Source organism: Homalodisca vitripennis, chromosome 2 (genome assembly GCF_021130785.1).
Source record: "Homalodisca vitripennis isolate AUS2020 chromosome 2, UT_GWSS_2.1, whole genome shotgun sequence".
In the NCBI taxonomy this organism is placed as follows: domain Eukaryota; kingdom Metazoa; phylum Arthropoda; class Insecta; order Hemiptera; family Cicadellidae; genus Homalodisca; species Homalodisca vitripennis.
The window spans coordinates 62,752,356-62,774,246 of record NC_060208.1 but is presented as its reverse complement, the minus strand read 5'-3'; the positions used below and the strand labels follow the sequence as shown (position 1 = coordinate 62,774,246).

Sequence of the window (21,891 nt, the reverse complement as noted above, 5' to 3'; positions counted from 1 at the left end):
CACCAAGTTGAAGCTATGGACCTATCTCAACACCATAATTTAGATCCTTGTAATGTTCAACAAAATGAACGAGTGTTGATCAACCCAACTTATATTGGAAGGGATAGGCCTAACCCTACCATTTGGTCAAACGTTCCGCAACCCCGACCTGGAAGAATCAGAAGACAAAACATCGTAACACAGCTTCCCGGGCCAAAAAGAGTAGCTAGAAATATATTTAGTGAAACGGAATGTTGGAGTTTATTTTTTCCTGAAACTATCATTGAGAGTTTGGTCGTTTATACAAACATAAAAATCAGAAGAGTCCAGGAAAGGTATGCTCGAGTACGAGACGCAAGAGAAACTGACGTATGTGAAATGAAGGCGCTTTTAGGATTGCTTTATTTAGCCGGAATTACTATTTCGGCAAAACAAAACACATTGGACCTGTGGAAAAAAAAAGGGCTTGGAGTGGAAATATTTGGACTAATTATGGGAGTAAACCGTTTCAAATTTTTTATGCAAAATTTGAGATTTGATAATGTGGCTGATGAGGACAGACAGCAAAGGAAACAATAAGACAAATTGTACTGTTTTCGAGAGTTTTTTCAAGATTTTTCTCAGCGATGTTGGGACAGCTACAGCCACAGTGGATTTGTGACAATCGACGAAATGCTACCGAACTTTCGTGGAAAGTGTGGATTTCGCATTTATATGCCAAAAAAACCAGGCAAATTTGGAATCAAGGTTTGGGCAGTTACGGACTCAAAGACCTACTACACTTCCAATTTGGAGGTTTACATTAGAAATCAAAGGAGAGGCCCCTATCTTGTGAGTACATCTACTAGAGATGTAGTAAATAGAATGGTATCTCACATAGAAAATACTGGGCGGAACATAACTTGTGATAATTTCTTCACATCGTTACCTCTAGTTCGAGATCTCTTGGATAAAAAACTGACGTTGGTTGGCACAATCCGCAAGAACAAAAGGGAAATCCCATTGGAGCTCGTGGAGGAGGTTAGGGGAAACAAAAGGCCAGTAAATAGCTCAATGTTTGCTTTTACTTTGAATGAAACGTTGGTTTCATACAAGGCCAGGGAAAATAAGTTTGTGTTATTACTATCTACATTACATGGACGATTAAATTGACGGAAGTACTGGTGAAGCATCAAAACCATCAATAATCAGCTTCTACAATAAAAACAAATGTGGGGTTGACGTCAGTGACGGAATGCAAAAGGAGTATTCCGTAGCAATAATCTCAAACAGATGGCCACTCACCATGTTCTTCTTTGAGCTAAATGTTGGTGGAATTAACGCCAACATGCTAAATGTTGGTGTAATTTGGAAGGCAAACAACATGGAACTGAATGAAAACCGTATGTATTCAAGAAAACACTTCTTGGAATCACTTGGTCGTCAGCTGGTTTTCGAACATGCCCAGAGAAGAGCTGCTGCAAACTACCCGATTGCGAAACCTATCAAGGACCGATTGACTCAAATATTTCACTTTCCACAAGAAAGGAGAGAACCACAAGCAGCACCCGCTCAACAAGGACATTACAGGGTTTGTGGAATTTGTCCTAGACGCAAAAACCGCAAAACCACTGTCGTCTACAACAGATGCAACACTTCGATCTGCAAGGAGCACACGCAGCCATTATGCACAACATGCGCAGAGAGTAACCAACCACCTGAAGGTGTAGAGGATCCTGAAGACTAACTATTCAACCTCCAAACAAGGAGCACAAACTAGAAGATGAAGTTAGACAATACCGTGGATATTCTCGTATAAGGTGACACAAATTTCATAACTAGATCTTTAGTTTTGTTTCTTTTCATAGACTTAAGTTTTAGACTTTAAATATTAATTACTTACTTTAATTATAAATTATATTTGTTCTTATATTATATATGATGTAAAAAGTTAGCGCAAATAGGAAAACATTATGTTTTAATTTTATATTTTCTTTATAAACTTTACTCTACATAATTACCTATTTGGTAACGTTTTCTTTATTAGATAAAATTTATTTAATATTGTAGCATATATTTTGTGTTATTGTAAATGTATTGCTATTTACCGAGTGCAATTAAACAAGTGTTGTAAAAATATGTTGTTGGATTATTTTCAACCTCAAACGATATAGTGCGGCAATTTGCTAACAGTGCGTGTTCTGGTGCTACACTGAAAACCAATGACTGCAGCAATATGCTAACATGGCGTGCTCTAAATGGAATAAAATATATGCAATATAATTTTTTTAACATATTTTTGATTACCAGTATATATTAAGTTTTTAAGTTTACAATCTTATCTGTTTAGTAACAAATATTACAAATATTAATAAACAATCACTTTCAATTTATATACATGACTAAAGGTTAAGGAATCTAAGGTTTTAACTACCATGAGCAAATAGCCGTCATGGCGTGTTCTCACGGTAGAAGAGGGGTGCGTCTGACTACGTGTTAATCCTTTTTATGACAAATCCAGCTTCCACAAAACTTTTTCTTAGACTTCAATAGCTATTTAAAAATAATATGTCAATCAGGCTCCATCCATATGCAAAGGCTTTCTATCCACCTACTCTCTGACACCAAACCAACAGCTAAGAAGAAATATCTTACTCCATAATGATACCGTCCTGAGAACTTGCACAAGGGTTATACTCTTCTGCTATCTAGCGTGACTGATAAAATGCAATACCAAAACAGTTCCAAATACTAGAAACAGGAATTATATTTTTACCTGTGTCATTGCTGTATATCTGATGATATCCAGGGACAGAATATGAATGGTCTATAGATACTATATCATTTGAGAGTGGCACACAGAATATTGTTGGTACCGCAGTCTCTTTCAGTTTGCGTTTCCCATCCTGCCTTGGAACCTCCCACTGGTCACGATCAAAGTGTCGCTGGAACAATTAATTTGTCTCAAATTTAGATTTATTTATTGAATATATATATATCAAACAAACAACTATATCTCATCAATATGATTTGCTTCAATAAAGACTGATTAGCCAATAGATAGATTAATATAATAACCAATACACTAAGGTCTGATCTATCTCAGTGACACAAAATGAAATGAAATTAATCTTTATTCATCATTTGTATACATGTACAAAGAATGGCGTCAACTGATTGAACAACTACTCTATTACAAGAATATAATCTTTATCGTAAAATTAAAATTATGATTAGACATTTTTACTCTTTTAAATACAGTCTTGGAGGAAAAATTCAGCAATTGAATATAAAGGTTTAGTTACAAAGTACTTTTTAAGATTATTTTTAAATTTGGTAATATTTTTGAAATATTTTTAAATATTTGGAAGAGCATTATAACATTTTATACTAATGTATGTTGGATTTGTTCAAAGAACTTAACCTATAAGACAGTATTAGTTATTTTTAGTGTGAATAAACCTGATGAGATTTTATTTACAACATGATTGATATGATAATTCCAACTTAATTTATTATCTATGTGTAATCCGAGAAATTTGGTGTTCTCAACAATTTCTATATCTATACCGTACAATTGTAATTTTGGTAAAATCGAGTTGGAATTAGGTTTTATATTGAAGCAAGTAAAATTAATTTTAGAAATATTTAACAATAGTTGATGATCGATGGCAGATGTTTCAATCTCATTATTAGCTTTTCTGCTAACAAGAAGATTGGCATCATCAGCATATACACAAATGGTGATTTTGTTATCTCAGAAATAAATAGGTAATCTTTTTATGTAACAAAGAAATAATAGAGGACCCAGAATAGAACCTTGAGGTAAACCATGTTTAATTGTTCTTAAATGTGATTTTGTCAAGACTAGTTGATTATGATTGTTTTATATGCATAATTTCTTCTAACTGTTTTCTATGGGTTAGTTATGATTTAAATCACTCAATTGAAGTCCCATAACCCCTAATCCTTTGAGTTTTTCTAATAATTTATCATGATAATACACTGCCAAATGCTTTGCTCAGGTCCATAAATATTTCAATCACTTTATTGGCCCTGTCAACAGAATTAATTACGGGATCGATATATTTGCAGCTGCCTTTATTACAGAGATTTGATACCATGTTGCTCTTTATCAATTAAATTATTATTTTCTAAATATTTAATGAGTTTAATATAGGCTACGTTACTTTTTCATTTATTTTTGACATATCAGGAACAAAGCTACCAGGTGATACTTAAATACATATAATTGGTTTCCTTTTTTAGGAGGTTTTATTTTTGAAATTTTTAATTTGTCTGGGAATATGCTGAATATGAAAGATGAATTTACTGCAAGTGGTTTTTGAAGTGAACTCCGGGAATACTTTATAACAGTTATGGGAATATCATCAAAGCCAATTGAGAGTTTGTTGTCAAATTTGGAAATTATTTTGCTAATATCTGTCTCACTGATTGGTTCACATCGAAATTTTAATTTTTTATTATTTCTTATAAAATTGGGGGATAAATAAAGTGTTATAATTTTTTGAATGACTTTGGAATCAACTGCATGACATTAAAAGTGTTGCTATAACAATATTATCTAAACATATTTTTTTTTTTTAATTTCGGTCTCATCATCTCTTGACAACATTTGTTTTGTCTTTTACATTTGTATTAACCAAATTTAGGTTGTCTGACAAAAATTTCTGGAGCTTAAAAGATCCATCCATATTACCTTGTTTTGCTTTAAAATGTTTTACTTTAGTGCTTTATTTATTTCAGCTAAATTTATTTTTTTTTTTTTTTTTTTTTTTTTTTTTTTTTTGTTATTCTTCCCAATGTGCTTAATTATATAATTGTTTTTCTCTCTGATTCTAATTTAAAATTATTCCAAGGAACTTTTTTATTAGTGCCTCAACATTTTATTATTGAGAAACATACATTATAGTAGTACATAAAAGTGTTATTAAAAATATTAAATTTACAGTCTACTGGGGCAGAATAAACTTACTCCAAAATCTCTTGGCTCAGCATATTTGAACATTTCTTTAGGTTTTGGTTGGAAAATATTCTTACTTTTTGGTTTTTGGGGGGTTCATACTTTTACTGGGCATTTTAAAAATTAATAACTGAGCATCGAGATCAGAGCCGAGAGATGTGTTTATGCCGTTAGGTTGAAAATTAATACAAAAATTGTCAATAGCATTCTCAGTATTTCCAGTTATTGTAGTTGGAAAATTTTCTAAGTATTCAAAGATATGTGAGACTGATTTAAACTCCTTGCAATTAAGGTCTAATACGTTTATATTAATATCTCCAGTCATTATTACATTAGCGTGTGTTTTAGAGAGAATTTCTATTGGAGCATTTAGTTTTGCCAAATAAATATTAGCATCAGAGATAGGGGAGCAATATACACCAGCCAGCACAAAAGAAAAAGAATCATTAAAATTCTATCAAACAACATTCAAATTCTTTTTCAGAAGTTAGCTGATTAATCGATAACAGATTCAAACTTTTAATTTTGAAATGTTTATTTTTTTAATTATTTTTTGAAAGTATAATGACTCTACCTCCAGAATTTAAGCTAGGTGAATAAAAAGAGTTAATATTGTATACTGACTAGCTGTTTCCCACGGCTTCGCACGCTTTTCATAAGCTTTGCCCGTGTATGTGTACTTGTTTCAAGTGACTCATATTATTTCCAACACCGACGTACAGTTTGCCTTGAGAAAACAAAAATACTTGCCTATTTTTTTAAACCTTTTACTGATGGAAAATAACACTGTTCTTGGAAATTGTAAAAAAGATATCAAATCACGTTTATCAAAAATTTGACATTTGTGACACGTTGTAAATGTCAAAAAATGTTTGTTTACATAGAAACGTCAAAAATATTTATGTTTACTTAGTTACTGTCAAAAATAACAACAATTTTTTGTCGCATTATATATGTTTACAAAGAACAGCTGATTAAAAATTTGAAAAGACTCTTTCACTTAATAACATATGTTTGCTGCAATGCATTTCTTACGGGTATTTCTGTAACCAGTGGGGCGGAATCCTGAATCGGGAAAGGGATAAAAAGTATCCTATAACCTTCTACAGATCAAGACGAACAAATTAAAAAAAAAAATTAGGCGAATCCGTCCAGCCGTTTGTGAGTGATGCTGTTACACACGAACAGTTTCATTTTTATATATATAGATATAGTGAGAAACTCCAATTCAAAACTTTAATGCTTTAATTTTATGCTCACACAATACGTCCAATTATATCCAAATCAACCTCTTGAAAAGTAATTTCTAAAGATTCTATTCTGGTTGGTAAGTGTTGTATATTCAGGTGAGATTTTTTAAAATAAGTAATTGTGATTTTTATTCTGTGCTGCTGGTTTACAATGATTTACTTTATTGGTATGTTTTGCTGAGTATGGGAGTTTAAAGGTAAAGTCTGTCTAGGAGCTATGTAAGATAGAGGGGTGTCTTGGAAGGTTTGTTTGGGATTAGTTTTCTTGATATATTTTAATGTTAATACTTGCTGAGGCAACTTCTTCACCGATTTCACAAACCAGTGTAATATTTACATTGACAACTGATATTTCCTCAGAGATTATCTTTATCAATGTAACTATTAGTACAGTCAAATACCTCTTAATGCAACTGATAACAAAACTAACTTATCCCAAAGTAATCAATACTAATTGGCCTTCCTCAATATAACCATTACTAATGTAACCAATGCTAGACAAACCTTCTTCAATATAATGAGTACTAAGGACTTACCTCACACAGTGCAGAGTGCCTGGTGGGAGACCAGCCTGGACAATTTACTCGATCAATCCAGATTTGCCTTCGTTTTAGGTCCTTCTTGGGAAACACCTTGAAGCTGTACCTGTCTGCGCGAGACGAGCAGCCCACTGCAGCACAAGTAGGCATACTGTAGCTGCCTTTTACTTGCCTGCATCAATCATAGTTGTTGGTGGAACAAAAGATTGACAATATAATAACTTTAGTTTTACGAGGTATGGCTATTAAATAACGGGACTGACGCTGCAGTGGAACGAGTGCGCATGAGCCAACCAACAATGGCCAACAGCTGTGTAGTTTGAGACTTCCTCTTCAGAATGCAGTTAGTCTCGTTTCTGTAAACAACATCGTTGTGTCATAACCTTCATTTATGTAAGTGTTGTTATTTTGTTTTGCTGGAAAAAATGGTTAGCGTAATAATAGAGCAACGAATTGTTATTAAATTTCACGTTAAACTTGGAAAAACCACTACCGAAACCTATAATTTACTAAAAGAAGTGTATGTCAGTGAATGTTTATCGCGGATTCGTGTTTTTGAATGGTTTAAGCGTTTTCAAGATGGTTGACAAGACGTGGAAGATGATTCGCAGCCAGGTCGTCCTTCAACATCAAAAACGGAAGACAATGTCGAAAAAGTTGCTAATTTGATTCGGTCTGACCGACGATTAATCATTCGTGCAGTTGCTGAATCTGTAGGCATTGATAAAGAATGTGAACGGCAAATTTTACATGACAATTTGAACATGCGAAAAGTGTGTGCAAAAATGGTACCAAAAATTCTTACGATTGATCAACAAGCAGCTCGTAAAAATGTTTGTACTGACACTTTGAATGCCATTGAAAATGACCCAAATTTATTGGAAAGAATAATAACATGTGATGAATCGTGGTTTTTTACTTATGATCCGGAAACGAAGCGCCAATCCATGCATTGGAAGACCTCTACTTCACCGAGAGCCAAAAAAGCAAGAATGATCAAGTCAAAATTTAAAGCAATGATGATTGTTTTTTTTCGACATTCGTGGATTCTGTACCTTCACTGGGTTCCTGAAGGTCAAACAATTAATCAACATTACTATCTTGAGGTACTTAATAAACTACGTGAAAGAGTAAGAAAAAAACTACCCGAAATGTGGAAGGACAAATCATGGATTTTGCACCAAGACAATGCGCCAGCTCATTCCGCGTTATCTGTCAAGCGGTTCCTGACCAAGTACAGCATCCCAGTGTTAGAACATCCACCTTACTCGCCAGACCTAGCACCATGCGACTTTTATCTTTTCCATAAGGTGAAATCTGCATTGAAAGGTACGAGATTTGAATCCGTAGAAGCTGTTCAAGAAAAAGCGGCAAGACTCTTGAAAGAGTTGACAGAAGATGACTTTCAGCATTGTTTCCAACAATGGAAAATTCGCATGGAGCGTTGCAGGGATAGAGAAGGGGAGTATATTGAAGGTGATAATAAGTAATTATGTTTAAAATGAAAATAAATTTTTTTACAATATCAGTCCTGTTATTTAATAGCCATACCTCGTATACTCCTCTACAGGTAATCTTAGCAGTTACAAGCTCATTGGTACCTATTTTCTCAATGATATAACATTGATGCTATTAATTTTTTTCAAGGAAAGATGACAGCCTACAAAAGTATCAAAGTAAGACAATAAGATCTGCCAGCAAATACTATATTGTTTTTATCATACTGAATCGCCTCAAGCAAACTTTTAAACTCAACTGTAAATCTTTGTATACATTAAAAGTTCTCAGATTACAAAAGTTACAGATTTGTGAAGTAGTTTAAATGTGTTTAATAACATTAGAATTTTTCATAATTTTGTATTAAAAGTTAATTTTGGGGAATTTATATTACCATCATGGTGCTTCCTCCATTCTATATGCAATAGTCTGCAATTTCCAGCACAAAGGTAATAGAAAATAAGACATTCAAGAAAATATAAACTTGCAGACTCATATCTCTCAACTCAAAAGTAGGTCCAGCTATGACTTTAAATTGTTACATCTCTGTGTGGAAAGTATTGATATAGTAGTGTTACAAAATTGTGATTTTATTGCTTGTATTGAACAAAAATATCAGCATTTTATGACCTCCCATCTTATACCTCTGTTATACCACACATTTAAAGTGCTACTTCTGGCAGCCATATTTCTCTGATACAACTTACTAGCACTAACAATTGAACATCTGTCTGTGGTCCCAAGAGGAGATTGTAGATTGTAGTTACCTCTGTTTACTTCCTGAGTGATAAAAGGTTATGCGACTTATTATCCTTCAATGTAAATCCCTCCTAATGCAAGAGATTTCACCCAGCACCATTTCCACTAGTCAAAACAGGGTTTTAAATCACTTTTTGGGATTTAAAAATGTAGGTGCATTGCATTTTGTTGTATCTCTCCTAAATTTTGAACATTTAGGCATTCATTTATGTTCAACATTCTTTCAGTGTCATTTCATTTTGGGGAACAGCTTGTCATTTTCAGACTATTGAATGAGATTCTTAGCAGCCAAGGCGTGAGCTTCTTTTTGCTGAGGTAAAAGCAATGTCAGGTCTAATTTTGCAGAAACATGTTTCAAATCCAAATTATCTTGACTGAATTTAAGAAGTGAACTAACACTGTTTCTGAAATTCGTCAATGACTTCTCTTACAGTTAATCGGTTGTCTTCTGTCATTAATTCTTGCATTTCTACAATGTTTTTCATCACTTTGATTTGTCATGAGCCTTCCACACTACTTTTAAATGTTGACACTTTCAGGACCTTCTTTAAAGCATATCACTTATAAAACTTGTGTGTATTATACAGTCATTACTAAAAGGACATAATAACTTTCTGTAAACCTCTTTACAAGCATTTCCAAGCTTTTGACAAAACTAGGTACAAATGATCTGATTTTTCTCCGACATAAAATGTGATGAAGGCCTTGATACATTTCAAACCAAATTGATACTGTAATGGAACTAATCAACGCAGATTCACCAAATCTTGTAAATTAGTTAAGTAGTGATATCAACATTCTTGATCAAATACTGCTATCCTTTATGCCCTTGACAATAGCTGCTGTCCAAACAATAAATGGCTAGGCAAAGTGTGCATTGGTGAAACAGTAAACTCAAAATTTTGAAAACAAAAGCCAGAAGGCTATTAACCAAGCCAAGAGGCTGTATCAGTGGGCTGAGTATAAATCTTCTCTGACTCAATATAATAAAGAGCTTTGCAAGTCCAAATGTAAGACATAGGTGGCTTAAAACATAAAATTTGCTGTCGTTCTTTTTAGTAGTTACAATAGTAAATCCCTGATAATAGGTACTGGATGTATGGAACAATACATTATGGAATGTGCTCGGGAGAATCTTCATCTGTGATATAGGAGTACGACGATTAATATTTCATGGATAGTCAGGCAGCACTGATGGTGCTGGACTCTTGTGTGTTCAAATCCAAACTTGTCTGGGATTGCTATCAAGTCGTTTCTTCCCTTGCCAGAATCAACAATGTGACTATTTGTTGGGTTCCTGGTCATAAGGAGATCCTGGGAATGAAAGAGCTGATGCCTTGGCCAACTGGAGCTCAGCGACAATTATGACAGGCCCTCATCCATTCTACGGTGCTCCAAGGTGTGAATCCTTTAGGGCTGTCTCAAAATGGATTCGTGCTGAACATGAGAGAAGGTGGAGGTTGCATCCGGGCATGAGAATGAGTAGAATGGTACTACAGCCGCCTTCCTCCAGAGTGGTGTCTGACCTTCTCTCATTAAATAGATCAATGTCTTCTTGGGTTATAGGCCTGATCACGGGACATGGTCACCTGAGGAAGCATCTTCACAGAGTCGGCATCCTTCAGGAGGATCCGCTCTGTAGAATGTGTGATGAGCAGGATGAAACTGCCAAACACTTGCTCTTTGATTGCCCTTAAATAGCAAGGGAGCAGTATGCCATTTTTGGTGGTAGTTTAGACAAGGGTGGTGAATTTCCCCAGGAGGACCTGATAGGTTGTTTTCGGCGGTTTGTGGAACTGCTGAAATCATAGACTGTTAGGCCTCATGGTGTGCTTCCAGGGTGCACAAAAGGCCCTTGAGGCTAAAGTGCATGGCAGCCCCGTAGAAGAAGAAGGAACAATATAAGCTGCCATTGTGTATAGATTGAACCATTTGAGATTGGATTTGCATTGTACTCTCCTAATAGAAACTTTTAATTCTATGTACTACTCGACCTATGCTTTCTTGTAAGAATGTCTTCAGGTTGCTTGTGATAAGATATTCGAATAAAAACGTAGATTTTTTATTTATATTATTGATAGGTAAAGTTTTAAGGCTTTATCTGTGATGGTTCATAAAATAAAAAGCCTCACCATGAGATATGACTTAGCTGTCAGCTATGATGGTAACTGTTTTCACAGTAATAAATTTGTATACTCTTACTGGCAATTTACTTATTATATCCAGGTTTTATAACTGATCTTTGACACTGTAAGAATAATTCACTTAACAATAACAATTAACTTTTTTATTACATTCGAAATTACTCAGTTAATAGCTCTTAACATGCCAAAAGTGTACAAAATATATATCATAATGACTAAGTTATATATAAAATTACCAAGAATTAAAAACATTTTAAAATGTTGTTTTATATTGAAAACTGCAATCAAATGTGGGGGTTACCACATTCATATTTTCATAATTCATATTTTTCTATGTTACTCAAAAGTAGGTGAAGTCCTCCATTTAAAACTTTACTGTAAATTTAGTAGGTGACATACAAATTGAGGCACAGTTAAAACTGACATCCTATATATAATATACCTGTATGATTGAAAATTCATGAAGAGACAGTTTTTTATGATAAAATTTTATTGAGGGATTTTTATTGAACTGTCTTAATGAATTTCTCAATGCCAACATTATTAACCAGTAATCTTATTATTTTAAGTTTAGTTACCAGTAATCTTATTATTTTAAGTTTAGTTACCAGTAATCTTATTATTTTAAGTTTAGTTAGTATAATTATTTTTGACAACCAGTTTGTATACACTATTTGTATTTTATAAAATGTGTTGTGCAATGAAGATATTTTTTTTATTTATCCTCTGTGTCATGCATAAGAACTCCCCATACTATAACACAGTTCTACATACTATAACACAGAGCCAGGGATATACAGCATAAGATGATTGTTTGGTATTACAAGACCATCATAAGACCAATAATCAGCTATGGTTGCCTTGTGTGGTGAACAAAGGTGGAACAAAAACAGCAATAATCAAATTCCATGGTCTTCAACACCTATCTTGTCTCTGTCCTGGTGGAGCCATGTACTTCAGTCCTACAGTAGCTCTTAAAGCCCTAAATTATGGGTTGTTCCCCCTTCACTTTTATACAAAGGGTGAGATGACCCTTAATACTGTTAGACATCTTCAAAGATAGAATTTAAGGAAGCCAAGTTACTTGGTTAGGCATATGAGCAAAATAAATAATCTGAACAACTCATATATGCTTATATCTTATTTGAACACTATGTCGTCAGACAACTGTTCTGCTCTGACCATCCTCTACAGATTATACCAGATAGCCAAGTGTGGCAAATGGGTGGCTCATCCTTAGAGAAGGGTGCACAGATCTGGTACACATATAGATCAAGGGGAGATGAAAGGGTAGACCTGGGTGTCAGGGGACCAAACTTCTTGACTTCCAAGGCCTTGGGTCTCTTTCTGAACGTCATTCAATCAGAAATGTCTGAAATACATCTTCGTGCCTGGATCATTCTAACAATAAAACCAAAGGTGTCTGAGATCTACATCTTACCAGACAGTCAAGATGCACTGAGGAGGTCTCTTAACGCCTGCAACAAACTTTGAGTCCAAGTTGATCTGGGACTGTAGTAACTCGGTTATCCGTAACAGAGGTGCTCTCCTATAGCAACAATAACAAAAAAATTTCAAGTTTGAGTCAAGTTAAGCTTCCAGCTGAGGAAAATTTGTACACACTTATAATCAGATGTCCAGAATACGGTGACCGAGATACTCAGAGAAGCTGTAGAAGTAGTTTTGAAGAAGAAATTTAACAGCAAGCTTTTTGAACCTTCATGGTTCATGTTTTATGTGGGCTGAGCAATTATTATACATTTTTAAGCATATGTACCATGGGATTAAAAAAAATATGGTTCTTTAGATGAGATATTGCAAGATATTGGAATTTCTGGTTAAATAGTTGTTAAAGGTGGTTCTTTTCAAAAATGTATGGGAGTGTGATTTGACAAATACGAGACAATGGAGGATAAACAATGAAAGAAGCTGAATGATTTGAGTTTTTTTTAATGTTGCTTATAGGTTTCCCAAACCATACAGAATAACTCTCTTCTGCATTTTGAAAACCCTCAGTGCTTACGTGGAATTTCCCCCAAAATGTGAGACCATAAGAGATGTGTAAGTGGAAGTATGCAAAGTAAACCTGTCTGAGAAAACAGCAGATGAAGATAAAGTCAGCAATCGCAAAATAAGTTTTACTGAAGCAAGGAAGTAAAGAATTAGCCTGAAAATGCCAAGAAAGAGTACAGTAAATTTCAACACCAAGGAATTTGGTAGAAACTAAGGAACTAGTTGAAATAAGAAAGTAAAAATGGCGAATCTGATTGAGTTGTACTGTAATTTAAACAAAAACTCATATATTGTGTTTTTGAAGGATTCAGTTTTAGACCATTTACATCGCACCAAGTATTTATTTGGTCAAGGGATTCAATCAGCATTTTTGACAGATGAACTGTATTAAGGTTGGAAGCTACAATGGAGGTATCATCCAAATTAGGATGATGTTAAATTAGGATCATTGCAGTAAGCAAAGAACAGAGGAGGATCCAGTATTAAGCCCTGGGGGACATGGTAATTTTTCAATAGCTACTCTCTTCCCACGGATTCACCACTACTTTCTTTTCTGTTTGTCGAAAAGGAGGTCAGCCAAGCAAGTGCGTCCCAGCTTCTCCGTAATATCTCAGCTTCTCGATGAGGACCTCAATGATGTCCGAGTTGAATGCCTTGGATAGGTCACAGAAGGCACCAACAGTGAACTGCGATCCATCCACAGCAACCGCAACAGGATCCACAAATTCAAATATTGCATCGGCTGTGCTTTTACCTCTGCGGAAGCCAAAGTGAAAAAGTGGTGACAGGTTTTTATGTTCATAAGAGACAAAAGTCTAGTAAAAAAATGTTCTAAAAGCCTTTTGAAAATACTGAGTAGAGATGAGTCCCTGAGTAGATTATCCAGAGTGTGTAGATTATCCATTTTTTTAAGTAGATAAGGTGAAACTTTCTATTAGGTTCAAGAGATCATACTACTTGCAGAACATCTCTCTATCTCTGATGTCAGTTGAAAACTTGTCAATGTGTTATTTATTTTAGGGCTATTTGTAATTAGTTTAAGGCATATAGAACATGGTTTGAGACAATGTACTGGTGATATTACAAAAGTATTCGTTGAGACTATTGGTAATGTCTTTTTGCTTGAAATTATAACTTCATTTACAAAAGTTTCTCAGCCCCTATCTTATTATTATTCCTCACACTCTCTATAGCCACAACCTTCCATACAGCTTTTACTTTATTTTTAGAATTTGAAAAATGATCATTATTACTGCTCAAATTTGTTACTTTTATACATTTTTTAAAGATAGTTTTGTATTTTTTAACATAAGAAATAAAATCAGGCTCTTTAAACCACTTGCTCTTTTCATGTACCTCCCTTTCTCTCACTTGAAATGTGGACACCATTGGTTATCCAGCTTTTAGAGACTTTCTGATAAAGTTGGGCCTTGTTGCTTCTGAGAGGAAAAGCTAAGAAGAAAGCTTGTCTAACAGTGCCAATAAATCTTTTATAACTTGTGTTGACATCCATACTATTACCAAGGGCGGCATTCCAGTCCTAAGTCCTCAGCTCAGAAAGAAAACTTTGAATTCTCTCATCAGAAAAACAGTGTGAGGATGACAGGGCAACACCACCCCCAGGGTCTCTAAGTCTCAACATCAACACATTGGCAAGATGGTCTGAAAGACCAGTTTCAGGAGTGCTACACGAGTGGGGTGGGAAATTAGTGAAATTATTGTCTAAACAGGTTTTAGAATAAAGAGTGATACGGGTTGGAGTCTGAAAATTAGGATGCAAATCATAACTACTCATTTAATCAATAAATTGAAATTTAACGTTGTCAACAATCAGGATGTCAATATTGAAATCACTACTTAGACATATTTTTGCATTATTAAATTTCTAGAATGCTTTGTTGAATAATTTATCTAAGGTAGAGAAAAATGTATCTAAAGTAGCTTTGTTGTTCTTAGGTAGCCTATAAATACATTTTATCAAAAATAGTTGAATACTCTTAATGCAACACATTCAACCACATCGTCAATTATTACAACATTACTAAGGCTTTTTACTGGCTCTGCAGGCACCTGCTCCCCCAACAAAACACAATCCCCACCTCTACTGAGCTTTTTGCATGAAAAATATGAAAGTACTTTGTAATTTAAAATTTTATATAAAGAAAAAGAATTGGAATCAATGTTCAGTTAAGTATATAGCATAAGGCTTGTTATTCAGGGATTCTAACAAAACATTGAAGTGATCTGTTTGATGTTATGTCAAACTCTGAATATTACAATGTAAAATGGTTTTACAGTGAGTAGGGATCCGCGTACAGGCCAGAGTGTACTACATAGATAGCTACATAGATCAACTCACTTGACACATTCACTTCAACAGATGGGAAGCGGAGATCTATAAAAAACTTGTTTGCTATCGCTGGCAGATCAATGAATATTTCCGCTTGCTCACCAAAGATTCACTGGCAGAAAACAGAGGCAAATCCATTGACATAGTGAATAGTCTCTCCTCCATAAGCAATGAGTTTACATCAAATGGACATTCTTGAAGAATTGTTTTTTAAGTTTGAAAGGAAACTTGGGGTGTTGGTTCTGGAGTTTGTACTGTGGGCTTGGTATTTTTTGTAGCAGGGAAAGGTACTATTGCATCAAGACCTATTGTAGTTAGGGTAGACGCCTGCTGGTCTTGAATCATTGGTGATGTTTTAGTCCCAACATTGTCACTCAAGGTGGGTAGTAAAGACTCTTTTTTTACTTTTTTGGACTTTTTCGTTCATTTCATCAGAAACCAGTCTACAGAGAACAGCCTTACCCAGTCAACCCATGTGGAGGTGATGGCGGGTATAGAGTTCATATGTCTAAGATTAATATTTCTAGGCCCTTCTTTGGAATTGCCATGACTATCACAAGCTTCCAAATGGAAGGAAACTACCCTATCAAACTCCACATGAACAAGCATAGAAGTAGTAGTATTGGATATAACATATTCTTTAGAATAATAACGAGTTTTTAAAGAGTTTCTCAGGTCTTAAGACAAACTGAACAATGACAATAGATATGGGACGTAAGACCAGATACGATCAGATGCGTTTACCATCTCAAGCTAATAGCATTACCAAGATTCATCTAAAATTTGATATATTAAAGAAAAGGATTTTCAAATTTCAAACACATCAGAGCTGCACCAGTTACACTGCGATTACTGATCACCACTAATAACTAGAACTGAGAATGCTGTTTATAAATATTTAAAATTTATTTTCCTTCAATAATCTATAACATATTATTTTTTACTAAAATGACTGGGGATTTGAAATATGTATAAAATGTAGTAGATTAAGTATAAAAAAACTGATTTATGAAGAAATTAAGAGCATTTGGTTTTCTCCAACAGAAATACCAAAAACAAGTCTATTGGATTTTTTTTATCCTATGAGAGTAATGTTAAACATTTTAAAATTTTATTTTTCAATACAGAACTATAAAGTATTTTAAAATATAAACTGCAAAACAAAAGTTACAACTTATGTATCATATCAAAAAATATGATAAATAACCTAATTACTTTAAATGAAGATTTTCTAAATAAAATCAAAGGAAGTAACAATATGCACAATAGCACACACTTGGTGAAAATTGTTGAAATATATAGAAAAAGTGTTGGTTTTAGTGTGAAAATAAAAATACTATAGAGACGTAATTGTTTCTGCACATTTTGATTTTTTATTGGTCTTTAATGTTATTCATACACACTATAGCACTCTTTTTGTTGTCATGATATATTTTGTCATATAGATTAAGTAGATATCTGCCCAAATTCTGATTCAAAATATTAATAAATCGTTTCTTTTTTAACAAGTAAAAAAATTCTTTTCAGCAAAGGACATTAAATTACTCTTTGACGTTAGACTACTCTAGTTCTGACAGTCCCTAAAGTTTTGTCATCATTCACTTCAAGTGTCTTAGACAAAAATAATACTACAGTATTGACAAATAAAAAGCATAAACCAGATACTACAATACTACACGGACTATTACTCCATCAGAATAACATTGAAAGTTACAATGATATGAGTATAAACAGATTAGTTTTAATAAAACCTAGCAAAAATAATGTTTTTGAGCGGAAAGCATAAAGATGATGTTAAATTACGTCCAACTTCATCCTCAATATGGATCACCTAAGATTTCATTTCGTCATTGGCTGAACTATGATAGGGATAGGTCCCTCCTGCCCCGAGAGCCCTAAATATTTTTAAAATTGCAGAACAGTAACCCAACTGATTTGAAAAAGTCGTTAAATGTTGTATACTTAAAATTAGAGCTATATAATTTACTCAAATTTAGATTTATTTTATATCCCCTGGTATGGTATACTCTTCAATCAGACTCATCCTCTCCCTAACACCTAGTCCTAGTTACACCACTGCATTCCGCCAAGCCAATCACCTATCTTATTTAAGTTGTTTTGACTTATAGGGTAGGATACGATAAGCGGACCCATTTCTATATCGTAATTGGCAAACGATATTACATAATTATAACCACCGATATAATCAATCGATACTGATTAATTACTTTGAACAATTAACTTAAATAATCTATAACAACTGTAAACACTTTCAAATAATACTTGTAATGTAATATTTTAATTTTATATAAGTTATATTTGGTTATTAAAAATGGGTAGGGTACGATAAGCAGACCAGGTTTTTCATATCGAAGAATGTAATCATTGATACCTAATATTCGCACCTCAAATCCTAGACTATCAATTGATAAAAAAGTATCTATGGTCCGCAATAACCAACATATGTTTTTAATTAAAATGTGAATTTAATATAAACAGTGATCAAACAAATTATTATAACCGAAATTAGGAAAACTGAAGACGACCATATTTGCCCCTCTCACAGTTACATTTGTTTCTTTCCCAAAATTGACTGCCATTTTTAATAATCAAATTTTACTTAAATAAAATTGAAATATTACCTTACGTGTATTATTTGAAAGTGTTTACAGCTGTTGATATAGATTATTTAAGTTAATTGTTCAAAATAATTAATTAGTATCGATTGATTATATCGATGGTTATGATTAAGTAATATTGGTTGCTAATTTCGATATAAAAAACCGGGTCCGCTTATCGTACCCTACCCTTAAAAATGGCAGTCAATTTTAGAAAACTAGGACATGACATTGCTTTTAAAGATGGATGATAAGACATATTTTTTGTAACTTCAACATGTTGGACTCGTACCGAAAAACCATTATGTGAAATTTGTGGGAAAGAAACAACTGTAACTGTGAGAGGAGCAAATATGGTCGTCTTCAGTTTTCCAAATTTTGGTTATAATAATTTGTTTGATCACTGTAAATATTACATTCATAATTTAATTTAAATCATATGATTTTTATTGAGGACTATAGATACTTTTATATTGATTAAAAGTGTAAGATTTGAGAAGTGAATATTAAGTATCGATGGTTACATTCTTCGATATAAAAAACCGGGTCCACTTATTGTACTCTACCCAACTTATATTTCTTATTGTACTTTCCAACTTGACTAGCCTATTTATGTTAAACACACATAGGCTACTGTCATGTGTTAATTAAATTCTTTCTTTAATCCGTTAACCAAATGAGCAAAAAAGTTCCTAATACACTATGTTTAATTGATTTTAAAAATCTTGACAATTTATTGAATTACAAATGAAACTTAAGGCTAACTGTTATTCTGCATTTTATTTCAATGGCAACTAGGTAAAAGAAATAGCTCAATATTTATTGTCACACGAGCCTATAATAATCAGAAATATGAATTTTGGTTTTGACGTAATGTAAGTTCACGTTCACTAGGCTTTACAACGCAGCCTACTAAGAAATACAATAAATTGGTTCTAGTCACTTTTCAGTAATAAGTTTCCATTACAAGTCATGCATTTTATTTCTTATCATGTTTAATTCAAAGTAACAGATACAGAATGATCAAGTTATTTTAATTAAAACTAGCGAGGTTAGATTCAAGAGTAGGATCTATCGATTTCATATGCTCGGAAGCAGAAGCAACTTGACATATTACAATCAGATGTTTTCATGTTTGGCGGCAATCGTTAGACACTTGCACATAGTTGTGGAGTCTATTTTATATATATATCATATGTGTAATTTGATATTCAATAAGTTGCGTATGCAATGTAACTTTATAACTTACGATATGCATTAACGTCAAGAGTTCCTATAAAACGCATTTAGATTCTACAATCATCAACCACCCACCATTTTGGTCAAAACATGGCTGCCAATACATTGAATGTTATGGATGATCATAATGGCTGTGGAGAAAAATCTTCCTCTTTTATTACTCTATGTACTAGCTAACACGAATTAGTTTAATTAATTACTTTATTTTTTTGCAACATTTTACTTATTTACAATCTGTTCGATTTGAGAAGAACAATAAGTCAATATTATATACAGAAACAACATTAACAATTTAAATTGAGTTAGATGTTAACCATTAATTCGAGAACCTTAAAGGTAGATCCAGGATAGTAGTTTGGTGGAGTCTGTACAAGTTTTTAGAATTATCAAGTAGATTTACCGCAAGGTAAATTGGAGAATCTTTTAATCTTGAAAGATAATTGTAACTGAATTTGGTAATTTCTTCTTTGACTGTTGGGATGTTCAAATGTTGATACAACGTTTTATTGGATACATACCATGGCGCTTTTGCAATTTTTCTTAACAATTTTGATTTATACCGTTGAAGTATCTCCAGATTTGAATTGCTTGCTGTGCCCCATAACTGCATACCATATGTCCGTACAGGTTTTAGGATAGTTTTTATATAAAAGTATCATGTTCTTCAAACTGAGTTTTTGTTTTAGATCCGAGTAGCCAATTCATTTTTAAATTTAGCCGTTGTCTCTTTCTCCAAATGTGGAATTTCCATGTAAGCCTTCTGTCTAAGCGCATGCCCAGATAATTTACTTCAGTTAATTGGAGTAAATTAACGCCATTCAATGTAACTGGAGGACAAGAATTTTGATTTAATGTAAACGTTATGTGAACTGATTTATTTTCGTTAATTTTGATTCTCTATGTCTTAAACCATGTAGTAATTACATCTAAGGTTTGTTTTAAGTAATGATATGCTCGAACACAATCTTTATAGACTAACAAAATTGCAGTATCATCGTGTTGCAATTTAAGTATGTTCATTTCCTGGAAGGTCAGCGATAACAACTATGAAATGGACCAAGTACTCCTCTTTGAGGAACTCCGGATTCTATTGAATGTAGCTGAGTAAGAACATCTTAGTATTTTATTTAAAAAGATCGGTTTGTAATATATGATTTTAGTATTGGAAAAATACAGTGTGGCAAAAACTTCTCAATTTTGTACAATAGATCAGTATGCCACACCTTATCAAACGCTTGACTGACATATAAAAAGGTAGCCGAAAAATAACTTTTATTTTCTAAGCACTCCCGTATCATTTCAACTATTCTATGGACTTGTTGTATTGTGCTACGTTTTCGCCTAAAACCAAATTGATGAGCAGGTACTACAAAATCTTCATCGATTTATGATTGTAGTCTTCTCAGAGGAAGCTATTCAAACAGCTTTGAAATAATAGGTAAGAGGCTTATTTGCCTCTATGAGGTCAGCTGGGTAAGGGGCTTCCCTGGCTTAGGGATGACAATTAGCTGGGCTCTTTTAAATTGAACGGGTATGTGTTCTAGTCTCAGTATGGCGTTAAATCAGAATGTTAAGAATATAATCGCTTTTCTTGGAAGTTCTTTCAGTATTTTACCAGTAATAGAGTAATAGCCAGGAGACTTATGAGGATTGAGACTGTGAGTTACAACTGAGCGAACTTTAGATCGTTTGATTTTCGTAACGGGAAATCGAGTTGAAGTGGAGAATCTAAATACTCGCGTATTTCCTTTTCGTTGTTTACAAAGGCGTCGTTTAATTTGAAAACATTGGTGAAATATTCTGCATATGCCTCAGATTTTTCAATGTTACTTTTGGAGCAGTTTCCATCGGTTTTTTAAAATAATAAGTATCCGGGAAATGGATACCTTAGGCTGCTTAATTCATTTAGATACTTTCCATAACGAATAGTCTAAAGCTCATATTATTGAAAAGGTTATTGAAAACATTTGTGAGTGCAGTCTGCGTTTTAACCAGTACTTAATCAATTTTCTTATTACTTGAGTACAAAGCCACATCATCAGCATATTGTAGGGATATGACTCCTTCAGGCAAACAGTTGTTTATTTCTGCCAAATATAATGAGAATAGCAATGGGCTCAAGGTGCTTCCCTGAGGCAGACCTCAACAGGTCACTCTAGATATGATGCCTTGGTTTGAAACAAAATTAAGTGATCTATCCACAAGCCACTTTTGACAATGATTGATAAACTTTTTGGGAACACCATAAATGTATATTTTTTTAAACAGATAGGGTAAATTTTACACTACCATATGTACATGATTATGTCTAGACTTGTTAATATTAATGTTTCGTTAAAAGTTCGAGCAGTTTCCATATCCAGTATTAGGTTTAGTAGATAGTCGGCGTATCCTTTGTTTCTTCTAAATCCATACTGAGTTGAGGGAATCAGATTGTATTTCTCTACATACCATTCTAGTTTTTTCTTTATCATACCATTAATCACCTTAATAAAAACGGAAATCAAAGAAATCGGGCGGTACGATTCCTCATGATCTTT

The 21,891-nt window shown here is 33.6% G+C and overlaps 1 protein-coding gene across 3 annotated transcripts in view; it reads right to left on the bottom strand.

The window, feature by feature from the left end:
• LOC124354060 overlaps positions 1-19,444 on the bottom strand; it is a 55,803-nt gene extending 36,359 nt beyond the window's left edge. The window contains exons 1-4 of one of the 3 annotated variants that reach the window (XM_046804236.1): positions 19,362-19,444; positions 12,573-12,680; positions 6,729-6,903; positions 2,735-2,903 (exon numbers count right to left, since the gene is read on the bottom strand). In XM_046804236.1, coding sequence (XP_046660192.1) covers positions 2,735-2,903; positions 6,729-6,881 — 322 coding nt within the window. In that variant the 5' untranslated portion in view covers positions 6,882-6,903; positions 12,573-12,680; positions 19,362-19,444. Of the gene's footprint in view, positions 1-2,734; positions 2,904-6,728; positions 6,904-12,572; positions 12,681-15,503; positions 16,416-19,361 lie in introns of those variants that run through there. The other 2 variants (XM_046804233.1, XM_046804234.1) reach the window with 2 other exon arrangements.
• Positions 19,445-21,891: the final 2,447 nt, after the last annotated feature.